Below are 22298 nucleotides of genomic sequence, written 5' to 3' on the forward strand. Positions count from 1 at the left end.
CAAGTATGATAAATATATCCGTATAATAAATGTACATTACAACTAATCACATCAATTCCTAAGCACATTAAGGAATGCCTCCTTTGGTATTTGTACATTGCCTATCTGTTTCATTTTTTCTTTACCCTTTTTCTGATGGCTGAGCTTCTTATTTAATCGTTCCATGCCTGAAAAATAATGTCGTAAATCTTCGAAGATAGGACGGAAGGTTTGAAAAAGATGTTACATTACTAGGAGAATTTCTACTCGTACTTTTCATTAAAAATAGTGAATTTGATAGAATAATCTAGCAAGATAGAAGGCTTGCTGCTCACCTCCACCTCCAAAGTTCCCCTTGAGCAATTGTGTAAAATCGCGCTTCATCGGCTGTATTGAGACTTGGGATAACGCCTTTGTGGAGCTACCAACACAGGCTAAAAGAAAAGATTATGAAAGGCTGAAAGGTCAAGTTGGTTTCGTTACACTCAAAGAAAAAAAGCAGAAAGCGCGGGGAAAAAGTCAATACAGTAGTAGGAAAAGAAGAAAACTTCTTATTACCTTTGATAGTCACTTCATACTGCTGCCTAGGGATCTCCCTTTTTAATCGATGCACTAACAACTTAGCACGCTCACGTGCCATTGCTGCAGGAATGATTTGGGAAAACTCTGGCACCTGGAGCATTACGCTTCGTTTTACAATGACCTTGAGAAGAAGAGAGGAATTTATCCCTACCTCGCGCCCATTTATCGTGATAGTCAACTTGATGAGCTTCGTTTCTATATAGCCATCTTGTTCATAGTCGAAAGATGCATATCCAGAAGTGAGTCTTTTTAATCGTTCAAAGAAGTCGACAACAACTAGAAAGGAACGGAATAGGTATTTAAAGGAAAAAGGAGCAACAAAAACAAAATTTCACACAAATATGTGGTGTGAAGGATTTGCAAGTTTAACAATAACTTAAGATATCAACAGCAATGACTAGTTTGGCTATCATTTGTACCTTCAGCAAGTGGTAACCTCCAAATGATCATTAGTCTATCCTCGTCTATGGAGCTGATATCGCCGCGTTGTCCTCGACATTCAGAACACAAACCGTTCACAGCACCCATCATTTCAGCAGGAACAATAATGCGAACCTATTAAACGTCATTATTTGAGGTCACAATGGAAAGAACGAGTAGAAAAAAGACACAATGCAGATATACAAGGACATTTTATTATTTTTTTATCTCCATCAGAAAAAGCTCGGGTATCCCAAACATCTTTTGAATTGAGATCAATTTAAACTATAGGAGCAAAAACAGTAAGCATACCTTAACGACTGGCTCAAGGAACTTTTCAATGTCTCCTTCTTCCGGAAACTTGCTCGCATCCAAAATGCTAATCTCACTTTTCCCATCAAATCGCTTCTTGCGAATAGTTTCACTGTCCTAAACTTACAGTATCACAGAACATAGGATAGAAAATACCAATATTCGCTCTAACAAACCTTTACTATAGCTCTATATTCCACCGATGGTTGGGACAAAATGACACTGGCACCATATTCCTGATCTAAGCGTGCACCGAACACCTCCATGTGCAACACGCCGAGAAATCCTACCTTAAACGGTAATTCAGATCAAATGAATAAGAACGAGGCCACCTACATACCTTCCATCCTAGCCCGAGAGCCGGGCTCGAGTCTGGCATCACCACAACGGAGGGGTCGTTCAGGCTAAGTCGCTCAACCGCCTAAACGAAAACAAATTACAGCAGAGAACGAAAAATAGAGTACAACCATGACACGATCACGAGCTAGTCCTTTTCCGTGTCGGAATTTCATGTTATCAGCAGACCTACTACGTCATGTACCAGCAATGATGCAGCAACTAACCAGATATGGCAAGGATTGTACAAAAAGAGGATTTTGCAAAAGAACGTATGGATTCACGGAAATTAGACCGAGAGCTATGTAAATTTGCGGCCAATTGGAAAAGAAAGTTGCTGGTTATGGACGAGCAAGTAAACGAACCTGCTTGAGTCCGTCGTACTCAGAAGTTTCTACAGGGAACAAACCAGCATAAACTGTTGGTTTTATTGGCTTGAATCCAGGGAATGGTTCTACTGAATCCAATTTCTCAGCAGCGAATAAAGTCTCGCCAACAGTTGCTTCCTACAACGAAGTTCATTGAAAAATATCGATGTTGAGAGATTCACTAACAATAAACACTCTAATACATATAAATAAAATAACCTTCACTGTTTTCATGCTGCAAATTATATATCCCACTTGTCCAGCACTGAGAGATAAGCATGGTGTCATGTCTGGACGCATCACCCCTACCTGTGAATCAAATACTTGATCAAGGGTAACTTTAAAAAAATGGAGGAAAACCAATACCTATATATACCAACTTCTGAAACCTCATACTCCTTTCCGTAATGGTAAGAACGAATCTTCGCACCTTTTTCAACACTACCATCAGTGACAAGAATAAATGCTATAGCGCCACGGAAGTGATCGAACATAGAGTCGAATATCTGGGCACTGAAAACTGAGAACAACTGAAACGAATTCTTAAATTACATGCATTTAGAGAAACAAAAAAAAACACAACTATTTGAACCGCAAATGCATCAGAATGAAACACATTAATGTAACGGAATCCTTTTTTACACAGCTGCCAAAGACTAAAAATTCGTATTATTACCGGAAAGGTGCGTCCTTATTTGTAACTGGACAAGGGACTCTCTCGACGATGGCATCAAGCAGTCGTTCCACGTTTAAGCCAGATTTTGCAGATATCTTCAGGGATTCTTCAGGGTTAAACTCGAAAAGATTCTTCAGTTGGGTTTCTACCTAAACAATATACAATAAAAATAGCCTTAACATCTTTCAACAAAAACCGAAAGCAAAATGAAGGAATCACTTTTGGTATGTTAGCTCCACTTAAGTCGATTTTGTTGATAACAGGAATCATGTTTATGTTTCTTTCAAACGCAAGCCAAAAATTGGCAATCGTCTAAAAAAGTCGTCTAAAAAGGTGAATCGCTTGATGATAGAGAGCGGGTAAACAAGATCAAAAAAGAACTATGTAGACGAAATAAATGTTTTAACCTGAGCTTGGACTCCCTGATTAGCAGCAACGACTAACAAAATCCCATCACAAACTGCTAGAGATCGAGCAACTTCGGCAGAAAAATCGACATGACCAGGAGTATCAATAAGATTGAGCAGATACTCCTAAACCATAACTTGAAAGAAGAAAAACTGCGAAAGAAAAAGCGGACGAGAGAAAGCATGGAACGAAGAACATAATGAAGCAATTCCCTAACCTTATACGGTAAAGCTGCAGTTTGAGCTTTCACCGTAATTCCTCTTTCTCTCTCAACTGGTAAACGATCTAGCATTTGTTCATTTCGTTCCCCCGGTTTTACCACTCCAGTCAATTCCAATAAACGATCCGCCAGAGTACTTTTTCCATGGTCTACATGTGCAACAATGCTGAAGAATCAAAAGATCGTTTCTACCAACACAAAGTATTCTTAAAAAAAAAGCAGTTCCCATAGGGTAGAATAACATCAACAAACCTGAAATTCCTAATCTTATCTGGTGGATACTTGCTTAGATCGACAAGTTTGGTTGGATCATCAGGTCGAAGGGAAAAGTAACGAAAACATTGGTAAGTCCATTTCGCCTTCGCTCTAGAGAGTATCCACTTCATATTCGCATTCTAAAAGAGGGATTGCTGAATAGGTGTCCAAGTTGAATTCGAAGAATCACTCGGGAACAAGCGAAAAATAAAATAATGCGTTAGTGATGAGAAAATAAAGCGATTATCAATGGAAAATAACGCAATTCAGTTCCTCAGAATAGGCTATTGAAAAAGCAAAAAAAAATCACTGGGAAATGCTTTTTTTTCTCAAAATATCATTGGAAAAGCAAACTATCACTGGAAAAGACAAACAGCACCATCTAATCGACTTCCAGACGCCAAAACGTTTTCGTCGGAACTACTAGAGCACAGAAAGCCATATTTATTAATCTACTTTTTTTTCATCCGCGTTATTTTATTTCTTCTCCCTTTTCCAGTCGTTCAGCTAAACCGGCCAAACTAAGATATGACCACGAAAATTCTTAGAAAGCTACTAGCAACGGGATGTGGGAACTACAGTTTTATTTTAAGTGGTAGTCTGTCTCTATTCATAATAGTGTTTCAAATTTCTTGGAGTGTATAGGTGAGGATACTGTGGACGGAAAGTAAGGGAAAATTGAGGAGAACTCCTGCAAACCATCTTATGCTATTTGAATGTAAATAGCTTTGCTATTTGTTTGGTACTTTTGGTGGTAAATCAGTAACAGAATAGTGGGAGACCAAAAACAAAAGTAAAAACGAGGAAAATATGAAAAGAAAGGCCCTAGAAAAAGAAAATAATTGCTCTTCGCTCACTACTGTGGAAAAGAAATCGAGGGAATCTCACCTGAGACCTGTGTGATTCGATGCTTTCAGTCCTATCACTACGAAACCTGCGAATACATGAAGAATACGTCTTCAACCTTCAGTTTTCCGATAAAATCTACAATTTGCTGCATGGTGTGTTGTAATTCATTTTGATTCGCAGCGCCGTTAGGTGACCGTATCATCAGAACTTCAATGAGCTCCTCAGCCATAATCCAACTATAGCCTTCAGGCAAGTAAATCACAATTTCTTATTACGTTCTTCTTTCAGAAACTTAAAAAAAACAATAAAATAAGACGTCGTAGATGGAGCACGGTGTCCTGAGAAATTGGTACAGGGTTAAGTCTGAACCCTGTCCGAATTCAGTGATTACAGCATAGATTTTACCTTGCAAAGTTTTCTTCAAGTCCTTACTAATCAAATAAGGAATGTTATGGAAGGAATCATGCCAGAAATCCATTTAGCTAAAAGAGTACGAAAATATCGAATTCGACTCACTTTAATATGTTGAAGAATGTTAGTTTAATATCTTTGAGATATTAAAAAGAAATCTTTGTCAAGCCTAACTTCAAGGTGTCGAATACTGATCCTGATGATCCTGAGATTCAACGAATGAAATGGGAATGTATACCCGCTTCATTTTCGGAGTGTACCTTTCAATAATGAATCACCAACTGAAAGGCAAACAAATCTTGATTAAATATAGGTTCTTGTCAGATTTTCTGAAGACTTTCCACCTCAACAACACAATCCACAACAAAAAGACCTAATAAGTAAAAAAAAAAACATACTCCTATCATCAGAAAAAAAAGTAAACACAAAAATCACATCACAGATAAACGTTGGGATTTACAAGGGAAATGTTATTTTATATTTTCATTAGTACTTTTGGTGATTATTAGTACTATTCATGAACAATAGGAAAGTCCTTATGAGTAGCCAAAAAAACAACACTACTAAGCTCAAAACCACAATAATAATTGTATAATTCATTCATGTGGAGCTTATTTGTTAGCTTATTTGCTTAATTCATTGTCCACTTTGCCCCCTAATCAATAAGAGATGAAAATAAATGGAATTAAAAACTGCTGGACGCTAATAATGCAAGAGAATCTCTTTTGAGTTTATTTGAATAGTATTGTCTCCTCTAAATTGTTATTCAATCGATAGAATTTCCAGCATTCGCTGATTTGTTGGGGAATTTTTGTCCTGCTTCAAACTTTTCTCGAATAGAAACATTCTGCGACACCATTATTATTACTATTATTATTATTACTACTAGCTATTACAAATGAAGAGTCTAGGCATCCGCAGTGCTTTCCATATACAGTATTTTGGACCTTGTTCAATTTTACCGTAAGGAAAACAGTCCCGAAGGCACGGGGAACCATTGGTTAGAATTAGTGGCGAGACTGGGCATGGAGAAGATCTCAGACGTCCCACAGAACCCCGAATTTAGGGAGATGAACAGAAAATCCGCAAGAAGTGACTCGAATCCCTAAGTATCATCGTTCTTAGCGTTTACAAGACGGAGTACTCGGGGAAAATTGGCACAAGCACATCACGTGACCCACTCGAAACCATCTGACCTAGATCAGAGCGGAACGGAACGCGAGCGAGCGAGCGGGCGGGCGGCGACCGCACCGCTGCGGGCGCAAAATCGCTCGGTCGCTCCAACTGGTGGCACGCTGCCAATTCGCGTTTTTCTCATGTGTGTTGTTGTCAACCGGCTAATCTATACATGCTGGTGGCAGGGTGTGCTGCGAATTTTATGACTTACCATGTAAATATAGCAACGATAGCGTATTCCTGAGAATCAGGCGATGGTCCTCAACCGCACGAACTCCACTGGACATCATTTTGAACAGTGATTGGAACTTTTCGTGGCGGACAGACGCCTGCCCTCCTTCGTTGTTGTTTTTGGCACATTTTGCCAAATGCACACTGCAAAGGGGATCTGAATGAAGTCTCTTCTTCTGATTTCTCCTAACTTTCAAAATGGATTTTGTACACAGCGGATCTTCACCCTTCTATCTCCCCTCCGGTCTATTTCCTCTTCTGTTTGTTTACCATAATGTTTTTGCAACACAGTTTTTTTTTGCTAATGATTTATTATGTTACGACCATTAATGTGTTAACTTTTACAAATTTTATGGCAGCTGGCCCCACTCTTCCGATTGTGTTCGTTTTTTCACCCCGTTTTGCACTATGCACGACTAGTTGCACTTTGCAACATCAAAGTGGAGGAAAATAGTTGATTTGCTCTTTGAAAATTACTTATGTAGAGTACGACCTATTTCAAAATGTTTCGTGAGTAGTTTTAAACTCAAAAAGGTTTTAAATTTGAAAATTTGTAGCCACGTTTGAATAGGTAATCCGATGTTATTTCGCGTTGCCCTTTTTCGCGCGTAAATTTAGCGTAAGAGGCGTAAGCAAAACGCACTTTTATGGTATTATGGGTTACCTAGCTACGCACAGGATGTGTATTACACAGATGACTACTGAGACTAAAGATTTCACATTGAAAGTTGTCCTCTTTTCTGTTGTAATAGCAAGATTTGTGTTTTTAATCACTTTTGAAACAGTCGTTGAGCAATAGTCAACGTTTAGTTTGATTCCGGGACAAATCTCATTCAAACTAGATTTAAACGAATATACAGGGATATTTCTTTGTTCATACAACAAATATGGTCGAAAAATTTTACTTTTTGCTACTGTCCTTCACTGTAACGACCTATTCCGTGGACCTAGTGGTGTTTTTCTTGGAAATTTGTGTATATTTCGTCTTCACTGTTGTTCCCGCATTCTCCAACCTGTTCCCTAATTATATGGATTTTTTCGAAACAGTATATGTAGTATAGAGGTCGTTACTCGAGCGCAGTTTGTCAACTTTGAACGACCTTCGAAATGAGGGCGGTCACGAGACCATTACCTAAATGTAAAGAATCATCGTAGAAAAGTCTGATTTTAGGTTTTAAGCTTTTTTTTTGAGTTATAATGAAGCCGAAATGTGAGACGCAAACGCAGACGCCTTACAAATAAAAGCAATTGACCGGAAAATCTTATAAGCCCCTCATTTTCGCTATTTCTCTGTTTTTTCCCCCGTTGTCGAGGAGTTTTCTTGGAATTATTTTCAATTCGTCTAACTAATTAATGTCACTACAGAAAAAAAGTAGAACCGTTCCAGATTGTTAGATTTATTATATGTGGCAAGTGACATTAACTATACGAAAATGTACCTTTTCTCCGTGCTTTACCGTTTCCTGTCTCCGTTGTGCTTTTGCTTTTTTTTCTCGTCTAGCAAAGGTCTTTTTTCCTACTAACCCACCTGTTTTCATGCAACTCTTGCAAATTTATGCTTTGACGTGACATCTTTATGTTGTGACACTCTTTATTTGCAAATGTGACACTCTTTATTTGCAAATTGCCTTGATATTTCTGTCTAAATTGGTCTGCATATTCATACACACACCATTTGGCGGAAATAACTTGCATAAATTTGTACGACTTATGCATGAGTACGTTCTGATCCTTTTTTTAGTGTGTTTGATGACTATCGCTTAATGAATATCCAACTTTTTAAGGTTTCTGCGTAGCTTTTAATCGATTCGGGGATTTGTACACGAGGGAAATATTTGGTAGGCAACGACCAAGATAGACTGCGCTTTAACATGTTGTACCTTTAAAATTTCGCGCAATTCTGAGCAAAAGGTGATTTACATTCAAGAAAAAAGTTACACATACCACATTCTGAATAATTGGCTCAACATTTGACGATTCAGAATGAATAATGAAATGTTTCTGCGTTCGTGAATGTGACTATGCTTCGAATTCGAAATTTCTTGAGCTGGTAGACAAAAAATTTGTGTTAAACGAAAGAAGGAATATGTATCTCTAGTTTTTTTTTGGAGTATGGATTCGTTATTCGTTATTAGTTTGTATGATACCTCTAATACGGGAACCACTTTTATACAGATGCATTGGTGATGGAAAGATCCCTTTTTGAAAAGTATTTAAATTGAGATTTCCCTCTATCAAGTTCTGAATGAGGTTATCAAAATGCTGTTTATTTAGGCTACTAGAAGTTTACGGCATATTTTAGAAACAGATTGGTTCTACTTAAATGTAAAATTAGAACGATATTAGCAGATTAAAGGAACTGATTTCTTTTTACTTCTCTATCGCCAGCTATTTTGGTTTACTGGCTTTAGCAAGTTATCCTTTTATATGTGTTGGTTTTGTATATCAGAAAGCAGCTTAAATGTTTCTGTAACTGTAACTTCAGTTTAGAGCGCTTTTACATCTGTGTGTTAACTCGTATTCCTTAGAATGGACATCTGATTTTAGATAATTTCGCTTTTATTGAAGTAGCTTTGCTTTTTTTTCTTTGAATAAAAGAGAAGATTGATCAGTCATTTTGAAGCAAATGTTTCGATGACTGACAAGTACACCGTTTTTCAGTTTGGAGTTTGATAGTAGATAAGCGTCTTATGTGATTATCTTCTGACATTCTCAGATCTATTGAGAACAGCGTTTAATTGACTCCTTTCTCAGACGTATATAATTAATGATTTTTTTTTTTTAAGGTGGGGACTGTCCATAAATGCGATCGTCAACGGCTGAAGCGGGCGATCGCAAGGCGGCGCCCGCACCTCGGCCGTCTCACGGTCCTGGACCGCCCCGGCCGCATCCTCCACACGGTAGCTTCTGCCAGATTCTCGTGGATTTCTAATGCTTCAAATTCTTCTGCAATTTAGGTGTTCAACAAGGACCTCGTAATTACAAGACTTTGTATGACAAGGAACTTGGCGCTAAAGAAACTATCCGTAGATATAATGGTCATATTCCTGGTCATCCTAAAGTGAGTCTTTCATGAGCTTCTTTGTCGACGGTCGATTATTTATTGTTTTTAAAAACTTGGTTTTTCAGTACGATGTTAAGCTACCTCTATCCGATCCTCGGAATCATTATATACAGTTCCGAACGATCGCTCAAGCAGACCTTGTTGTGCCATCATTTACGGTATTTCATTTGTTCTTTGAAAACTTGCATATTCTTTCCTTTTTTCTTGCAATTATGAATATTCAGGTGGACAGAAACACCGTATTTTATCCTAAAGTGGAGGTGGCAATGTTTGATTTGAACGACAATGTTAACAAAGCATTTTTACAACAGTTAGCCAAGTAAGAACTTTCTTTTCCTACGCTTAGCTGGACTTTATTCTTGGTGTTACTATGTGATGTTCAGCAAAGTTGCTCCTCCTATCGATCTGGAAGTATTTTATCATCCGATTACTAAGAAACACATGGGAATGGCAATGATTGTATTCTCTACCTATGAAGGTGCATTTCTCTCTCATAGTAGTACTTTTTGAACACTTTTTTTTTGTTATAAATTTGGAAGCTTATTTCCATATCATCATCATCTTGTTCCAAAGTGATTCCTCGTGACATTCACATTTATTCCCAGTAAATTCAGAGGCTCGAAGATTTGTGCACGAATACAATATGAGGACCGTAATGGGCAGTCAGGTTTCTTGCTGTCATGATCCTTACTGTGAGTTTGAAATTTGTATCTTGCTGCAGTAATGTTTTGTAGATGATAACAGCATGTTCTTCCTGTTGTCCTTCGCGTAGCTTACGTGTTCTCCCTGCGCCCAATTTAGCGGTTTATCTTCATCAAATTCTCCGCAAAACCTTAATCCCCCATAAATTATTCAAGTTGCTGACTTCAATGTTTCATCAGATCCATCCTAAAGGCATTTCTTCATATTTGAATTCGTCTGTGCGGATCTCTCATCTTTAACTCGGCGACATGATGACGGACTTACTGAAAAAGACTAATTTAAAATGCCCACTCCTCCTCCTACTAGTGCTTGATGTGACTGCCGTTTGCTCTTCTTTTGCAAAAAAGTAAGTAATTTCTGTGACAAACGGTCAAGGAGGACATGAAAAAAAACATCTTTAGCTAAGAATTATAAGTTTTATTTTGACTTCAGTAATTTCGTCAAACAATTTTCCTCTTCACTTTTGTTTATCGAGTTCTGCCTGAATTAGTTGTTGTTCAGTTACTCTGTTGAGTCAGCGTTATGAAGACGCAACTGGTGAAGAAATGCGCATCCCGGTGCATCTGAAAGGATTGGAAGAGACCATTCTAAACACGCGAAGAAGCCATTTTGCAATGAAAAATGAAGGTATATTAGCACGTGATGAACTATTCCTTAGTACCAATTCAATATTCTGTTTTCAGTACTACAACGAGGACGTCCGTCTTCTTCATCGCTTTATGCAGCGGAACAAACTGAACATGTCGATATGGACATGGAGTCACCAACAGTTCCTTCCGTTGATGTAATTCAACGAGGTCTCGATAAGCGTAACACTCCATGCACTCCAGTGCCTGAAGTTTCCACACCTAGAAAGTATGCGATCGGATTGTAGTGTAATTGAACACTATTATTATCTATTCATTGACTATATTCATGTTTTTTGCTTTGTTTAGTGAGATCTTGGTTAGGGGCACCAACACGCCTGCGCGCCCTCGTACTCCTCCAATGGAGCCGCCTATAACGACATCTGCTCCACCGACAGTGCCGCTTCCAGCCGTAGTTCCGCCTCCGAATGCGTTCCTCCCGCAGATCCCCCCTCCTATGATACCTCCTTTCCATCCCGGTAAGTTACGGAGTGGTTTGTTCAAATTTTATCTTTCCATTGTTTCCCTGCTTTACTCGTAATGTTTCTGCTTTGCTTTGCACATCGCAAGACTTTCGCTTATTTGCACAAGCACTGTTTAAGGATTTTCAGTGGGGGATTATTGTTGGTGCGTATGTTTACGCCATTGTAATTGTTATAATTGGCCGCAAAATCAAGCATACTTTCTCTTGTCAACTCTTGTTTTTCTTCTCAAAAATATTGTATACAGATAATTTCTTCTAAATTTGCACGATTGTTTCTTGAGTAACGATAACATGCACCATAGTAAATGACAAATCGACTATTTCAATACTAGATCAGTATGTTTCCGGAGTATCCGCGGTTTCTCAAGAAAAAAAAACTTGGGTCAGGTGGACCAACTCTATATCCATTTTGAATAGAAACAGTTCTTCGCTAAAGTGGCTAAACAGCTCATTGATGTTGTTAGAATATTGTTAGGAGTTTGGGAAAAAGAGGGAAGCCTGTTAACGTAAGCTTCTAACGTAAACGGACGCACTTTGAATGAGTTATTCAAGAACAGCCGAACATTTCGGATTAGGTTAGATCCTTAGCTTCGAATCTGTCGGTTTGGCTGAAGTAGATAGTAGTGTTTAAAATCATTGTATCCATGTTTCTCAGTGATCGAAAGAATTCGTTCCTCGACAGTGCTTGTGCTTGTCACCTGTTTTACCTTACCCATAGTTTAAAACTCGCATTGGCTTGGGTTGTGATGGTGATTGCTTTTATAGTTTGCTGTGCACTGTGTTTTTCTTGCATGTGTATCCAGCTTACAGGTACCGTTAACGCAGAAGATCGAGCAAGTACCAGCTCGGGAGGTCCCACTAATTTTCAACAGAACACTTGGAGTAACCCAACTCACTGTAACTCCTTCAACATGTATGGAATGATAAATAACTGTTTGCCAACTTTCCCATTGCTACCATGGCCACCCTATGATCCGTTCCAAGGAACTAGCAATTTTGATCCACCAATAAATCCTATGATTTCGCCAGAACAATCTCCGACATGGAAAGGTTGTGGTACGAAGCAGAATCACGGATATGCAGGCTTTTGTGAGGATCGTCGAGTCTGCATGTGGTCCCGTCATGGGCGTGCTGGATTCGAAAACGATCTTTGGGATGAGCGAACTCGTCCCCAAACTCCTCATTCTGTTCAGTACAGCGATGATAAAAGGTGCAGACCTTATTCTGGAGGAAATTTCGGAAACCTGAAACCTTGGGAACGGAAGAGTCGCAATCGAGTAAAGTGTGGATCATGGAGGAGACGTAATTGCGATCCACGATCTAAAAAATTCTATAGAAGAGACGGATTTGTCGTAAGACGCTACTACTATGAGCAGAAGTCACCAGATCGCTTCTCAGAAGGACCCAGTGAAGACCACAATAACAATGATAGTAGGAATTTGGAATTGGAAAATTTAGCTTCTCCATTACGGAAGAAAAGTAGATGGGATGATCCTGGCAATGGTATGTGACAAGTTACTGTTTTTATGCATTTTTAGAAGAAATCCTGCGTGCTTGTTTGCGGTGTGATTTGGAAGCGTTGGTGTGTTGTGTTTTTTTAATATGCTTGCTTTCACATCGTTCCTATAACACTGGCACTTTCACCAACATCTACTTTGTCGTGGGTTATCGGGACCTTTTTTGCACCGAAGGTTTTTTTCCATTGGATCCTGGTGTGCTGCAAAGTGATCTGAATCGCACCTACATTTGTTTTAATTCACAATTTCCAGGAGCTAAAGTTGTGTTCTGCAATTCGGTTGCTTTAAGTTCCTTATTTCCAGATTTTATTTCGTCGCAGTCGCAACCAGGGCCGAGTGGTGCGCCTATACCACCAATTCCCCCGATTCCCCCAGTTTTTGGTATGACCTATCCACCGCCACCTCCTTACTCAGCGGTACCAGCGGATGGTTCCGCTATTTTCCCACCAGGATACCCTCATCCATCGATAGGTGCTCCTGTCGCCAATGTTGCTGGTGAGTAATATTTAGCTTTTAGAAGAAACTTCGTTGAAATCCCAGTTCTTGATAGGACTTTATGATTCGCTTTTGTCAAATTTAATATCTTTACAGAAGAGAAAGCGACAACTTCACAGTCAGAACCGCCGCAAGAGTCTCGTCGTGGAAAAAGAGAGAACCGCAGTCGACCTCATAAGAAGAAGAAGAAGAAGCGAAGAAGGTAGATTTGAAGTGTGCTGGCTCGTTTTTCTAATTTTCAATGTAAATTTTTGTGAGAAGGTGCAAAAAGGTTAAGAGTTTCTCTTGAGAAAACAGTTTTTTGTAAGGTACATAGAATATATCATGGAAGGAGTAACTACTAAGAACTACTAAAATGTTTGGATGTCCGTAATACGTTTGTTTTACACGTAAACCGTTCGTCCTACGTGGACGTATGTACGCAAACCGAACTCACCTTTTAGGCGCTCATCTGACTCTTCCTCGAGTTCAACTTCAGGTTCTTCGCTGAATATAGGGGAATATCTGCGGGTAGAAAAGAAGGAAATGAGGTGTGTTTCATATTGCAAGAATTCTTAGTTTTCCCCGATATCTTCACCATACGCCACTTGTAGCTCACTGTTCTTCTGTATTTCAGCACGAAATATATTTCGCGGGAACGTGAAGGGCGGGAAAAAACTATTGTCGAAGAAATAAAAACAATTACCAAAAGAAAGAAGTACACAGTAACAGAGTCTAAGCGGAATGATATCAAGGTAATTAATAGGTTAAATTGAGGCATTCCAGTAGAATGCTAGTGTTGAAATGAATTTAGCATCAACTTCAGCAAACACCTGGTTTGCAAAAGATAAGCAGCGATGAGTCGGACGAGAAGGCAGAAGTTGAGGAGGAAAAGTTCGAGAAAGAACAGTAAGCAGTTTTTTTTTGTCGTCCTCCACGAATGTTTATTTCATCCCAAAAGCTTTGTTTCTTAGGAGCCCGTCTCCTTCGAAAATCAGCGAGAAAGAAAAGAAAATAGAAGGCCATCGATGGAGCAGCAGTTCCACTGATTCTGATGTTGAACTAACCTTAAAGAAAGATAAGGTATCTTATTTGAAGATTTCTCTCAACTGCAGTTAATGGAAACTTTCATCCCGTTTCTCTTTTAGAAGACCGAAAAAACATTATCAGCTTCGTCTTCGCATCACGACTTATCTTCTCGTACACCAGTACCACCAATAGTGGCTCCACCGGCACCGCCTCCAGTTGTATTTAGTCCTGAAACCCATTCGTTACCTCATGTAGCTGCTCCTGTTGTATCAACACCAACACTACCTCCTCCACCTACTATGGGCATACCTCTGCCGCCACCTGGAGCCAATATACCACTACCTCCAACACATCTCCCGCCACCACCGTTTCCTCTGCCTCCTGTATGTTACCTTTTTTAAATTTTCGTGTTAACATTGCAACAAATTTAGGTCTTTTTAGATGAATCCCGCAATACCATTAGGCGCACCTGCGTTTAATCCTTTATTACCTCCACCAAACTTCTGTCCGCCACCACCTCAAGTTTATGTGAAGGTACTTTTCCTGAGCTAATTTTTAGTCGCTTTTTTGTTTTTTTTTAAGTCTTCATTCTTTCTGAAGGCACATCTTCTTTTCATTCGCCAACAGTACTCAAAAAAGTTCACTTTTGCATTGAAAAATAGGACTAATTAGAAAGAACTTTCGCATGTCTTAGAAGATGCCTTCTCCTGCACAATTTTCTTCTATTTTGCTATTTTGTAGTATTTTTACACTTAGATTTATTTAGCGAGATTTCCCTAAAGTTGCACTTCGTTTTGTGGAAGAACCTCCTTCTTGTCCAACCACATCCACGCCATCAACGTCTTCCCATCAAACTCTTGCCGATCGTGTTGCTAGCATTTTCGGTGCCGATGTTGGAGGACAGTCCAGGAATGCGCGGCCTGGATCTAGCATATCTCAACGGCAAGGGTGTGTATCTCTAGTTTCTTGCTTTATCAAAAGCTCTCTCTGAAGCTGTTTTGAAGGTCGGATGATGCTGTCTGCGATGACGTTGATGACATGGATGTCGACGTCGGATCTTCGATCTCTCCACCTCCGGAGGGATTGATGTCGACGAGCCCGGTAGATCAAATGCGAAGAAATGGGAAGGAGCCACGAAGAACTCGGCAAGGAACAGCTGACAAAGAAAAGGTACAAACAAACTAATTTCGGTGACAGCGGTCCACCAGTGATTAGAATTATTGTTCAGAGACAATTCGCAAAGAATGTAGCTGTTGTGCGAGAGGCTACCGAAAAGACTATAGGTGAAGAAATCGTTGATGTTGTCACAAAGGACTTTTACAAACGAGTGGAAGGTGTCAGCTTCGAGATTTTGGAAGAAGTTCTAGCTGAAATTCGCCACGAATTGGAGGAACAGAAGCGTAATGAGGTATGTTCGCCAGTTTTGGTTGTATATTCATTAGAATTAACAACGGCTAGCAGTTTTAATCATTTTCCTCGTTGTCAGGCTCAAGAAGCATTGCGGGCACAGGCTCAAATGGTTACACCAGAGAAGCCAAGTGATGTGGCTCAGTTGTGTAGTCCGCTCTCTGCTGTGAGCATTATTTTCCTGAACTTGATGTCTTTAAAAATCCGCATAATCATCTAGAAATTTTATTGTTTTATGAATTTATTCAATTACAGAGCTTGAATGCTACCCCTGAGAAGCTCGGTGCTTTTCCATTCACCATTAACATGCCAAAATTGCCAAGTTTCCGAAGAGTAAGTTCTAGAAACTTGTGATTCGGCTAGATCAAGTTAAATTCGATAAATAGCTATTACTGTATACGAGACGAGGAGTAGAAGGTAATCAATTCCTCGTCTCGTACAGAGAAATCTAGTCGCTAGCGTAGCCGCATGAAAAGGTCCTGAAGAAAGTCAGTACTCATATTTGCCATTCGTGTCTTGAATTCACAAATTGTTCCGAAAATAAAAAATGGACGAAGAGGGCTACATATTGGGGGGAGGGGGAATTTTCGTAATACTTACTTCTTGGTCGCTGAAACACAGACTTTACTAGTTTTACTGTTATTTTACATTACTGAAGTGAAAGACATCCTAGATTTTTTTATTTTAACAGATTAGATTGAAAGTTTTCCAGTATTTGGTTGTAAAGAAAGGAAACAAGACGGACTACTTGTCTATTTAACGCAATCTTATGCACCTAATCATTGTAGAAAGTACGACCACCATCACCTGAATCGGAATCTGAGACGAGAAGCCCTCTTGTTCGAAAATGTGACGAAGAATCTGATGATTCCGATGTAGCACATAAAAGGTTTCGTCGTTTATATTTCTCTTTCTTCTTGAACAAATCTTCACTCTTTTTAAAGTTCATCTAGCAGCCAGAATTCCTCTGAATCGTCTGATGAGGTCGTACTTCGGAGGAAGGGACAAGCGCAACGTAATCGGTCATTATCTGCCTCCGGGTTTGTTATTCATTCGTTTGTAAATACACATGAATTTTTAGTAAAGTACATATAATTCGTTTCAGATCAGAGTCATCAAGTGAGCTTTCCTCCAACGAATCTGAGCATCAGTCGAGGAAATCATCTCAATCGTCCAAATCTGGTAAACCACAATTTTTCTCAAGTAGTAGTGGATAATCACTAATCCTCTTCCTACTTTGTACCAGCATTGTTCAATAGTACAACTTTCAGAAACAAATTACAATGCGATAGCAAAAAAGGGTGAGAGTGAATATGTGGCCCTTCCAAAATTCCACCGTTTTAGTGCAAAAGCTGGACACACCGTCTGTCGTTGCCTCCACGGCTGTTTCCACGGCATCGAGCGTAGCGTCTTCTTCAGAAAGCACACCGCCCAGCGACGATGAAGAACGTGATGCTTCAACGATCACTGAGGAGCCCATTCCTGTACCGATTGTTGAGCCAGAAGTAGAGAAAGAGGATTTGACACCTTTATGGGAAAAGATAGTGAGTGATGTGTTGTATAAAGTGAGTAGTATGTTCAATAATGTTTTATCCTCTTCCTCATATATAATATACTTAAGTCTACATTCTCTTTTACTCCCATACTTGTTTTTCGTGTTTTTTTTCTTTCCACTGCGTGCTGCATGAGTTTGATCAATGAAACCACCTTCACATTTTAATTGTTCTCAATTAGCTTGGTGATACTTCTCTGGATTGGTCGGAAGGACTTCCAAGAACGCTTTACCATGTCAGTCTTACTGAACACTGCTACTTCAAGCTACCAGAAAATGAAAAGAAGACCGGGGAAGAGAATGCGAAAGACGTCACAGTTCAGGTATGTGTGTCAAAATGTTCCTGAAAGTAAAAAACATATTATGTTTTTTTTTTCAGGTGCAAGTAAGAGTAGAGGATAAGGTTTGTCTGATCTCTTTAATATTTTTTATTGTCAAAGGATGATAGTGAAGTGTTAAATTTTGTGTTTGTCAGCAAGAAAAGGTTCCCGCACCTCCTAAGAAGACTAAAGCCACAAAAGTCGATCGCGAGCTTCTTAGACTCTTTCCCGCTGTTGAAATTCGAGCCCCTCCGAAGCCGAAAGTGTAAGCTCCCACTTTTTGCTCTTCTTCATCTTTGCCATCTGTCTGTGTTGCGTCAATTTTTGTCATTTTCTAGAATCTACCCACCGTGGACCGATGAAGAGCGAAAACGACACATATATTGTTGGGATGTAAGTTCATCGTCTTGTTTGAGTGGCTTTCTCCCTCTTTTCTATGTCGCTCTCAGATTTGATGACCCTCTTATTTAGTGCTGCTTCGATCCGGAAGATCAGGAGTACCTAAGGCAAGCATGGACCGATTTACAGCCGGCAGGTGACGATGCGAAGCCACCTCCTTGGATACGACCAGTCCGTTTCAACTTCAGGTCGTGGGCAGACAAGCCTCGACTTTTGGTTAGTTATTGTGTTGCTTCTTTTTGTTCTCTAGTCATCTTTTACATTATTAGACTTGCAGCTAATTAGCGTTTAGTCCAACTCTTTCGATTATTTTCAGGATAAACCTGTGAAGAAGGGGCGTGTGGACCAATATTTTGCTGACGGAGAATTGGATGGAATTCTTCCGATTGAGGGCGGATGTGCTCGTACTCGTGGCTACTTCAAGATGACAGCGAAGGAGAAGCGAAGCCTTATCAGAAGACCCGAAGATGAACAACGGGACAAGACCGTCATCAACGAAAGGGTTAGTTTACGTAATCTCTGGTGTTATGAGCCAATTTGGTAATCGAAAAGAAAAATTGACTAAATTACTGCTTAAGACACTGTCAGTGTGGGTGTAAGTTTGGGTGAGCCACCTTTTTTCATATGATTCTGCCTTTATGTGTCATGTAGCGACATGTTGTAGTGCAAAAGCAGAATACTTTTATGAACATCTTATCTTCCTTAGTTATTATTAGATTCATAGTATAAGGTGTCTGGACTATTTTTGAAATTTTGATATCAGAGATGTCGAGAAATCAGAAATAGAAGGCAGTTATCCGCGCTGTGATGTCACCTAATGGGATCCGGGGTTTTAAAGCTTATTTTACAGTTCTCTGATATTTACTTGAAGTGAACATTTTAAATGATTCAAATATCGATGCAACGTGACTCATCACTTTTTAAATACATTTTTTAAAAAGAAGAAAATCACCTCGAGAGTGATTCCGAGGTTCAAAGGTCCGGAATAAATATTTGGAAGGACAAGACGTCGTAGAAATTCGGTGGACTCTTGTTCATTGAAACTTTTTTCTAGGACGAAGCTGCGGTACGACACAATCTTGTGTTGACCAAAGAATCTCGATCGATGCATCGTCGTCTGCTTACAACCATGGGTGACGCGAACACAGATTTCTTCAAAGTCAATCAACTTAAGGTTGTTACTTAAAGATCTTACGCAATACGAGTTTCCTACTCTTATGCGCTTGCGGTTGCAGTATCGCAAGAAGATGATTAAATTTGCGCGGTCAAGAATTCACGGTTGGGGATTATATGCAATGGAAGCAATCGCTCCTGATGATATGATTGTTGAATACGTTGGACAGAAGGTCGTTATTTCTTATTTTTCAAATGATTTCATCATTTCTTGTGCTTAGAAGATAGCTTTATGGTTTAGGTACGCAATACTGTGGCAGATGTTCGTGAGAAGGCATACGAGAGACGAGGCATTGGCAGCAGTTACTTATTCCGTATTGATGACACCACAGTATGTTTTAGTCGAGTTATTATTACTTCAATTATTATTTGCAGCTCCATCTAGTACAGTTGTTTCCGTTTTTCAATTACTTGATCTAGCTTTCGTCTAGACGGTCAAAACAATTATATTCATCATTGAACGTGTACAGCGATAGGAAAGTATAATATTGTAGTTATAATGATCGGCTGGACGAATACGCAAGCATCTGAGATAAGAGATAGCACGTGATATGTGAGATCTTCAAGCGGACAGAATGTGCTTTAAAGGCACCTTTCCACGAATTTGGGATGGTATGGATTTCCGATGGCTAAAGTCTATACGGGGTTGTAGATTGCAGAAACGGGTGGAATAACGCTAATTTCTTTGTGACTACCGTAAAAAACGGGGCGGAAGATGCGGCGCGCGTACAAGGATGGAGCGCTCGAGCGTCCCGGGACGCTGCTTTCCATGACGAGTTCTATTGCAGCGCGCAGCTAGGAAGAAATGAGCGTTGTCCCACCCGTTTCTGCAATCTATAACCCCGTACACTCTTTAGCCATCGGAAATCTATACCACCCCGGATTCGTGGGGTTATAGCTTTAAAACAGTGCAAAATTACATCGTTCGTCGTACCTCCCAGTCATCACCTTCTCGACTTCATCCTAATGAGCACTGACGAGATTGGAGAGATAGGGACTTGCGCAAAAGTAGCTCAAAATACTTCTTGCTGCCTTCTAGCTTCCGTATATTAGAAATATTGGCCGAAATCTCCGTGAGAGATTGTGATGGAGTGATTTACTCCCGTAATTTTTTTGTACAAGTCATCCCATCCGTTGCTACAAATTCTCCCAAATCCCTCCAGCTCGCTTTTAGATTTTACTTTAGGACTTTGAAGTGTTTCAGCTGTCGCCTCCGGAAAACAGGAAGCTTCTGCAATTGACGATCACCGTCATGTCCTCTGTTATGTTTATCTGAAAAACGATACTGTATATTTAGGTCATTGATGCCACTCGTATGGGAAATTTCGCTCGGTTTATAAACCATTCCTGCCAGCCAAACTGTTATGCAAAAGTTAGTTTCATTGCGTTTTCTCTACTCCTGTATGAAGGGATAGTATTTCTAATTACATGATTACCTATCCTATGGATTTTTCTCCGTTTTTAAGGTGGTCACAGTGGATGGTGACAAGCGTATTGTGATTTACAGCAAGACACTTATTAATAAAGGCGATGAAATCACATATGATTATAAGTTTCCAATTGAAGATGACAAAGTTGATTGTTTATGTGGTGCTCCAAACTGTCGTGGAACCCTCAACTGATCACTACATACCTCAGTATCGCTATTTTCATGTATTGTCAGTGAATTCATTAGAAACTATTGCATTTATTCGGTGTTTTCGTCAAATATTTTCCTTGTTTATTGATTTCATTTTTAATTTTTGGACTTGTGTTAGGTTTTCTCAGATTATATCTTTTGTGTGCCGTGTCATAGCTATTTTTTTTCCGTCCAAATCCCCGCAATCCGGATTCGTACGAGTTCTACTTATCGCAATTCACACGCTAGCAGGCATTATATTTATTTCGTATTTAGTGTTATCGGTACATTTTCTTGAGTACTCACCTCTCTATTTTTGCTCAAATATATTCAAGCCAAAACTGTTAATTTTTTTCGTAGTTGTTCTCTTCATAACCTTTTATTTTCTGAAGTCCTTCATTTTTCATCAGCATGAAGTCACGACAATCATAGTGATGTTATCCATAGTGCATACTAACACTCTACCGTCCTCAGTGGTCTTCACTTGGTACAATTCTTTCTGCTCTTGCGCGGGTGACTCTAAAAGAGCTAACTATATATTGTTCGTCCAGTCTTGTACATTGATTAAATGAAAATTGTAATTTTTAAGATCTCCTTCCTGTTTAAGAAGGTCTCCGACCTAGAAGTAAATGAAAATTAGAGAATAAATTTGTGCAGAATAGCTATGTATTAGAAGTGATGAGAGAAGAAACAGTTGGGTCAAAACGGCAAGGAGCACGGTGCGCTTGCGCAAGCTGTTGCGCTCGAAGCAGCGTCGTGGAGATAGCGGTTGGAGTCGAGGTGGGATCACAGTGAACTGCAGCAATGAACGGTGGTAGCAGGGGTCTTCACGCGATCCTAAGCTCTACGCAGCTGCACCGTGCTTCATATCGTTTTGACTCTACTATATCTCATGATTCCATGTTCGAATTTCCACACATATCACATTTATATTTACAGTCGGCTCAAAACGACATGAATTGTGTAGTTGCGGTGCATTTGCGTACGCGCTCGAAACGGCGAGGTGGAGGCAGCAGTTGGAACCAAGGTGGGGTCGTCGCAACTGCAGCGATGGGTGTTACCAGCAATGGTTTCATCACGCTCCTAGCCGCTACGCTCCACCGAAGTGCCTCGAGAGAAGCCTCGTACGCAATTGCGTACGTACTTCATTTCATTTTGACCCTACTATAACGTATGGAAGCGTAATTGTGGTGTAACGATGAGTCCTGAAATAGGGGAACCACGAAGATCAGTTAACGTGTCATTCAGTAGAAGGATGATCTGTCTGTACCTAGTCTTCGCTTGAGGTGTCAAATCGATCGATTTTGCTTTATTATCGGTGCACCGTAAGTGCTGCTAAGTCATCTTTCGGTGACAAAATACGGACCGCTGCCCTTTTCTCGCTAGTTTGCGCTGAAGTTCTCACCGCTTCGTCTATATTTGTGATTCTTATCTACTTTTTAATTCTGTTTATTTTGTTTTTAGAAAGCGAATCGTGTCGTAGGTAACGTTACGATTGCGCTAGCGTTTTATCATGTACCATTTCTAGAATAATTAAATCGATCACTGCAACTACATCGCAGCGTCCGTGAAATTAGATAAACCAAGCGAACAAATTATTATTTTGAGAATATACGTAGCTGTGTGTGTGGACTCATTTAAAACCTCTGAAGATAATAGGGTCCTTTTTGCAGCTCTTCAAAAACATTAAGAGATTTGAAATGATGCGAC

At 39.7% G+C, this 22298-nt stretch overlaps 2 protein-coding genes across 7 annotated transcripts; one reads left to right on the plus strand and one right to left on the minus strand.

Annotated features, from left to right (window-relative positions):
- Positions 1-51: 51 nt before the first annotated feature.
- Positions 52-4634, minus strand: RB195_012157 (uncharacterized protein; the record flags this gene model as incomplete). 2 transcript variants are annotated; one of them, XM_064193888.1, is made up of 18 exons in its annotated part: positions 52-167; positions 315-413; positions 538-652; positions 713-837; positions 981-1116; positions 1294-1410; positions 1470-1583; positions 1634-1714; positions 1995-2135; positions 2217-2306; positions 2378-2510; positions 2674-2822; positions 2893-2985; positions 3081-3206; positions 3299-3467; positions 3554-3696; positions 4445-4490; positions 4600-4634. In XM_064193888.1, 18 exons carry the CDS (start codon positions 4632-4634, stop codon positions 52-54), a joined length of 2028 nt encoding a protein of 675 aa, XP_064051470.1. The 2 variants fall into 2 exon arrangements, with proteins under 2 accessions (XP_064051470.1, XP_064051471.1); XM_064193887.1 differs by lacking the exons at positions 4445-4490; positions 4600-4634 and having other exon boundaries at positions 3554-3687.
- A 4392-nt stretch (positions 4635-9026) lies between these two features.
- RB195_012158 (uncharacterized protein) lies at positions 9027-20592 on the plus strand (the record flags this gene model as incomplete). 5 transcript variants are annotated; one of them, XM_064193893.1, is made up of 38 exons in its annotated part: positions 9027-9123; positions 9181-9284; positions 9353-9445; positions 9512-9606; positions 9671-9765; positions 9902-9979; positions 10491-10616; positions 10673-10844; positions 10925-11094; positions 11910-12602; positions 12920-13111; positions 13208-13313; positions 13555-13641; positions 13728-13845; positions 13905-13999; positions 14065-14173; positions 14239-14502; positions 14561-14653; positions 14886-15067; positions 15124-15289; positions 15348-15527; positions 15606-15692; positions 15782-15859; positions 16315-16415; positions 16471-16566; positions 16632-16708; positions 16871-17070; positions 17261-17401; positions 17458-17481; positions 17554-17663; positions 17737-17791; positions 17870-18013; positions 18114-18299; positions 18852-18971; positions 19033-19143; positions 19212-19301; positions 20268-20342; positions 20437-20592. In XM_064193893.1, the coding sequence occupies 38 exons, from the start codon at positions 9027-9029 to the stop codon at positions 20590-20592; spliced, it is 5166 nt and encodes a 1721-aa protein (XP_064051472.1). The 5 variants fall into 5 exon arrangements, with proteins under 5 accessions (XP_064051472.1, XP_064051473.1, XP_064051474.1 ...); XM_064193889.1 differs by having other exon boundaries at positions 13917-13999; XM_064193890.1 differs by lacking the exon at positions 11910-12602 and having other exon boundaries at positions 16871-17091.
- Between the last annotated feature and the right edge of the window lie 1706 nt (positions 20593-22298).

The sequence above is a fragment of the Necator americanus genome, chromosome III, assembly GCF_031761385.1.
Source record: "Necator americanus strain Aroian chromosome III, whole genome shotgun sequence".
In the NCBI taxonomy this organism is placed as follows: Eukaryota; Metazoa; Nematoda; class Chromadorea; order Rhabditida; family Ancylostomatidae; genus Necator; species Necator americanus.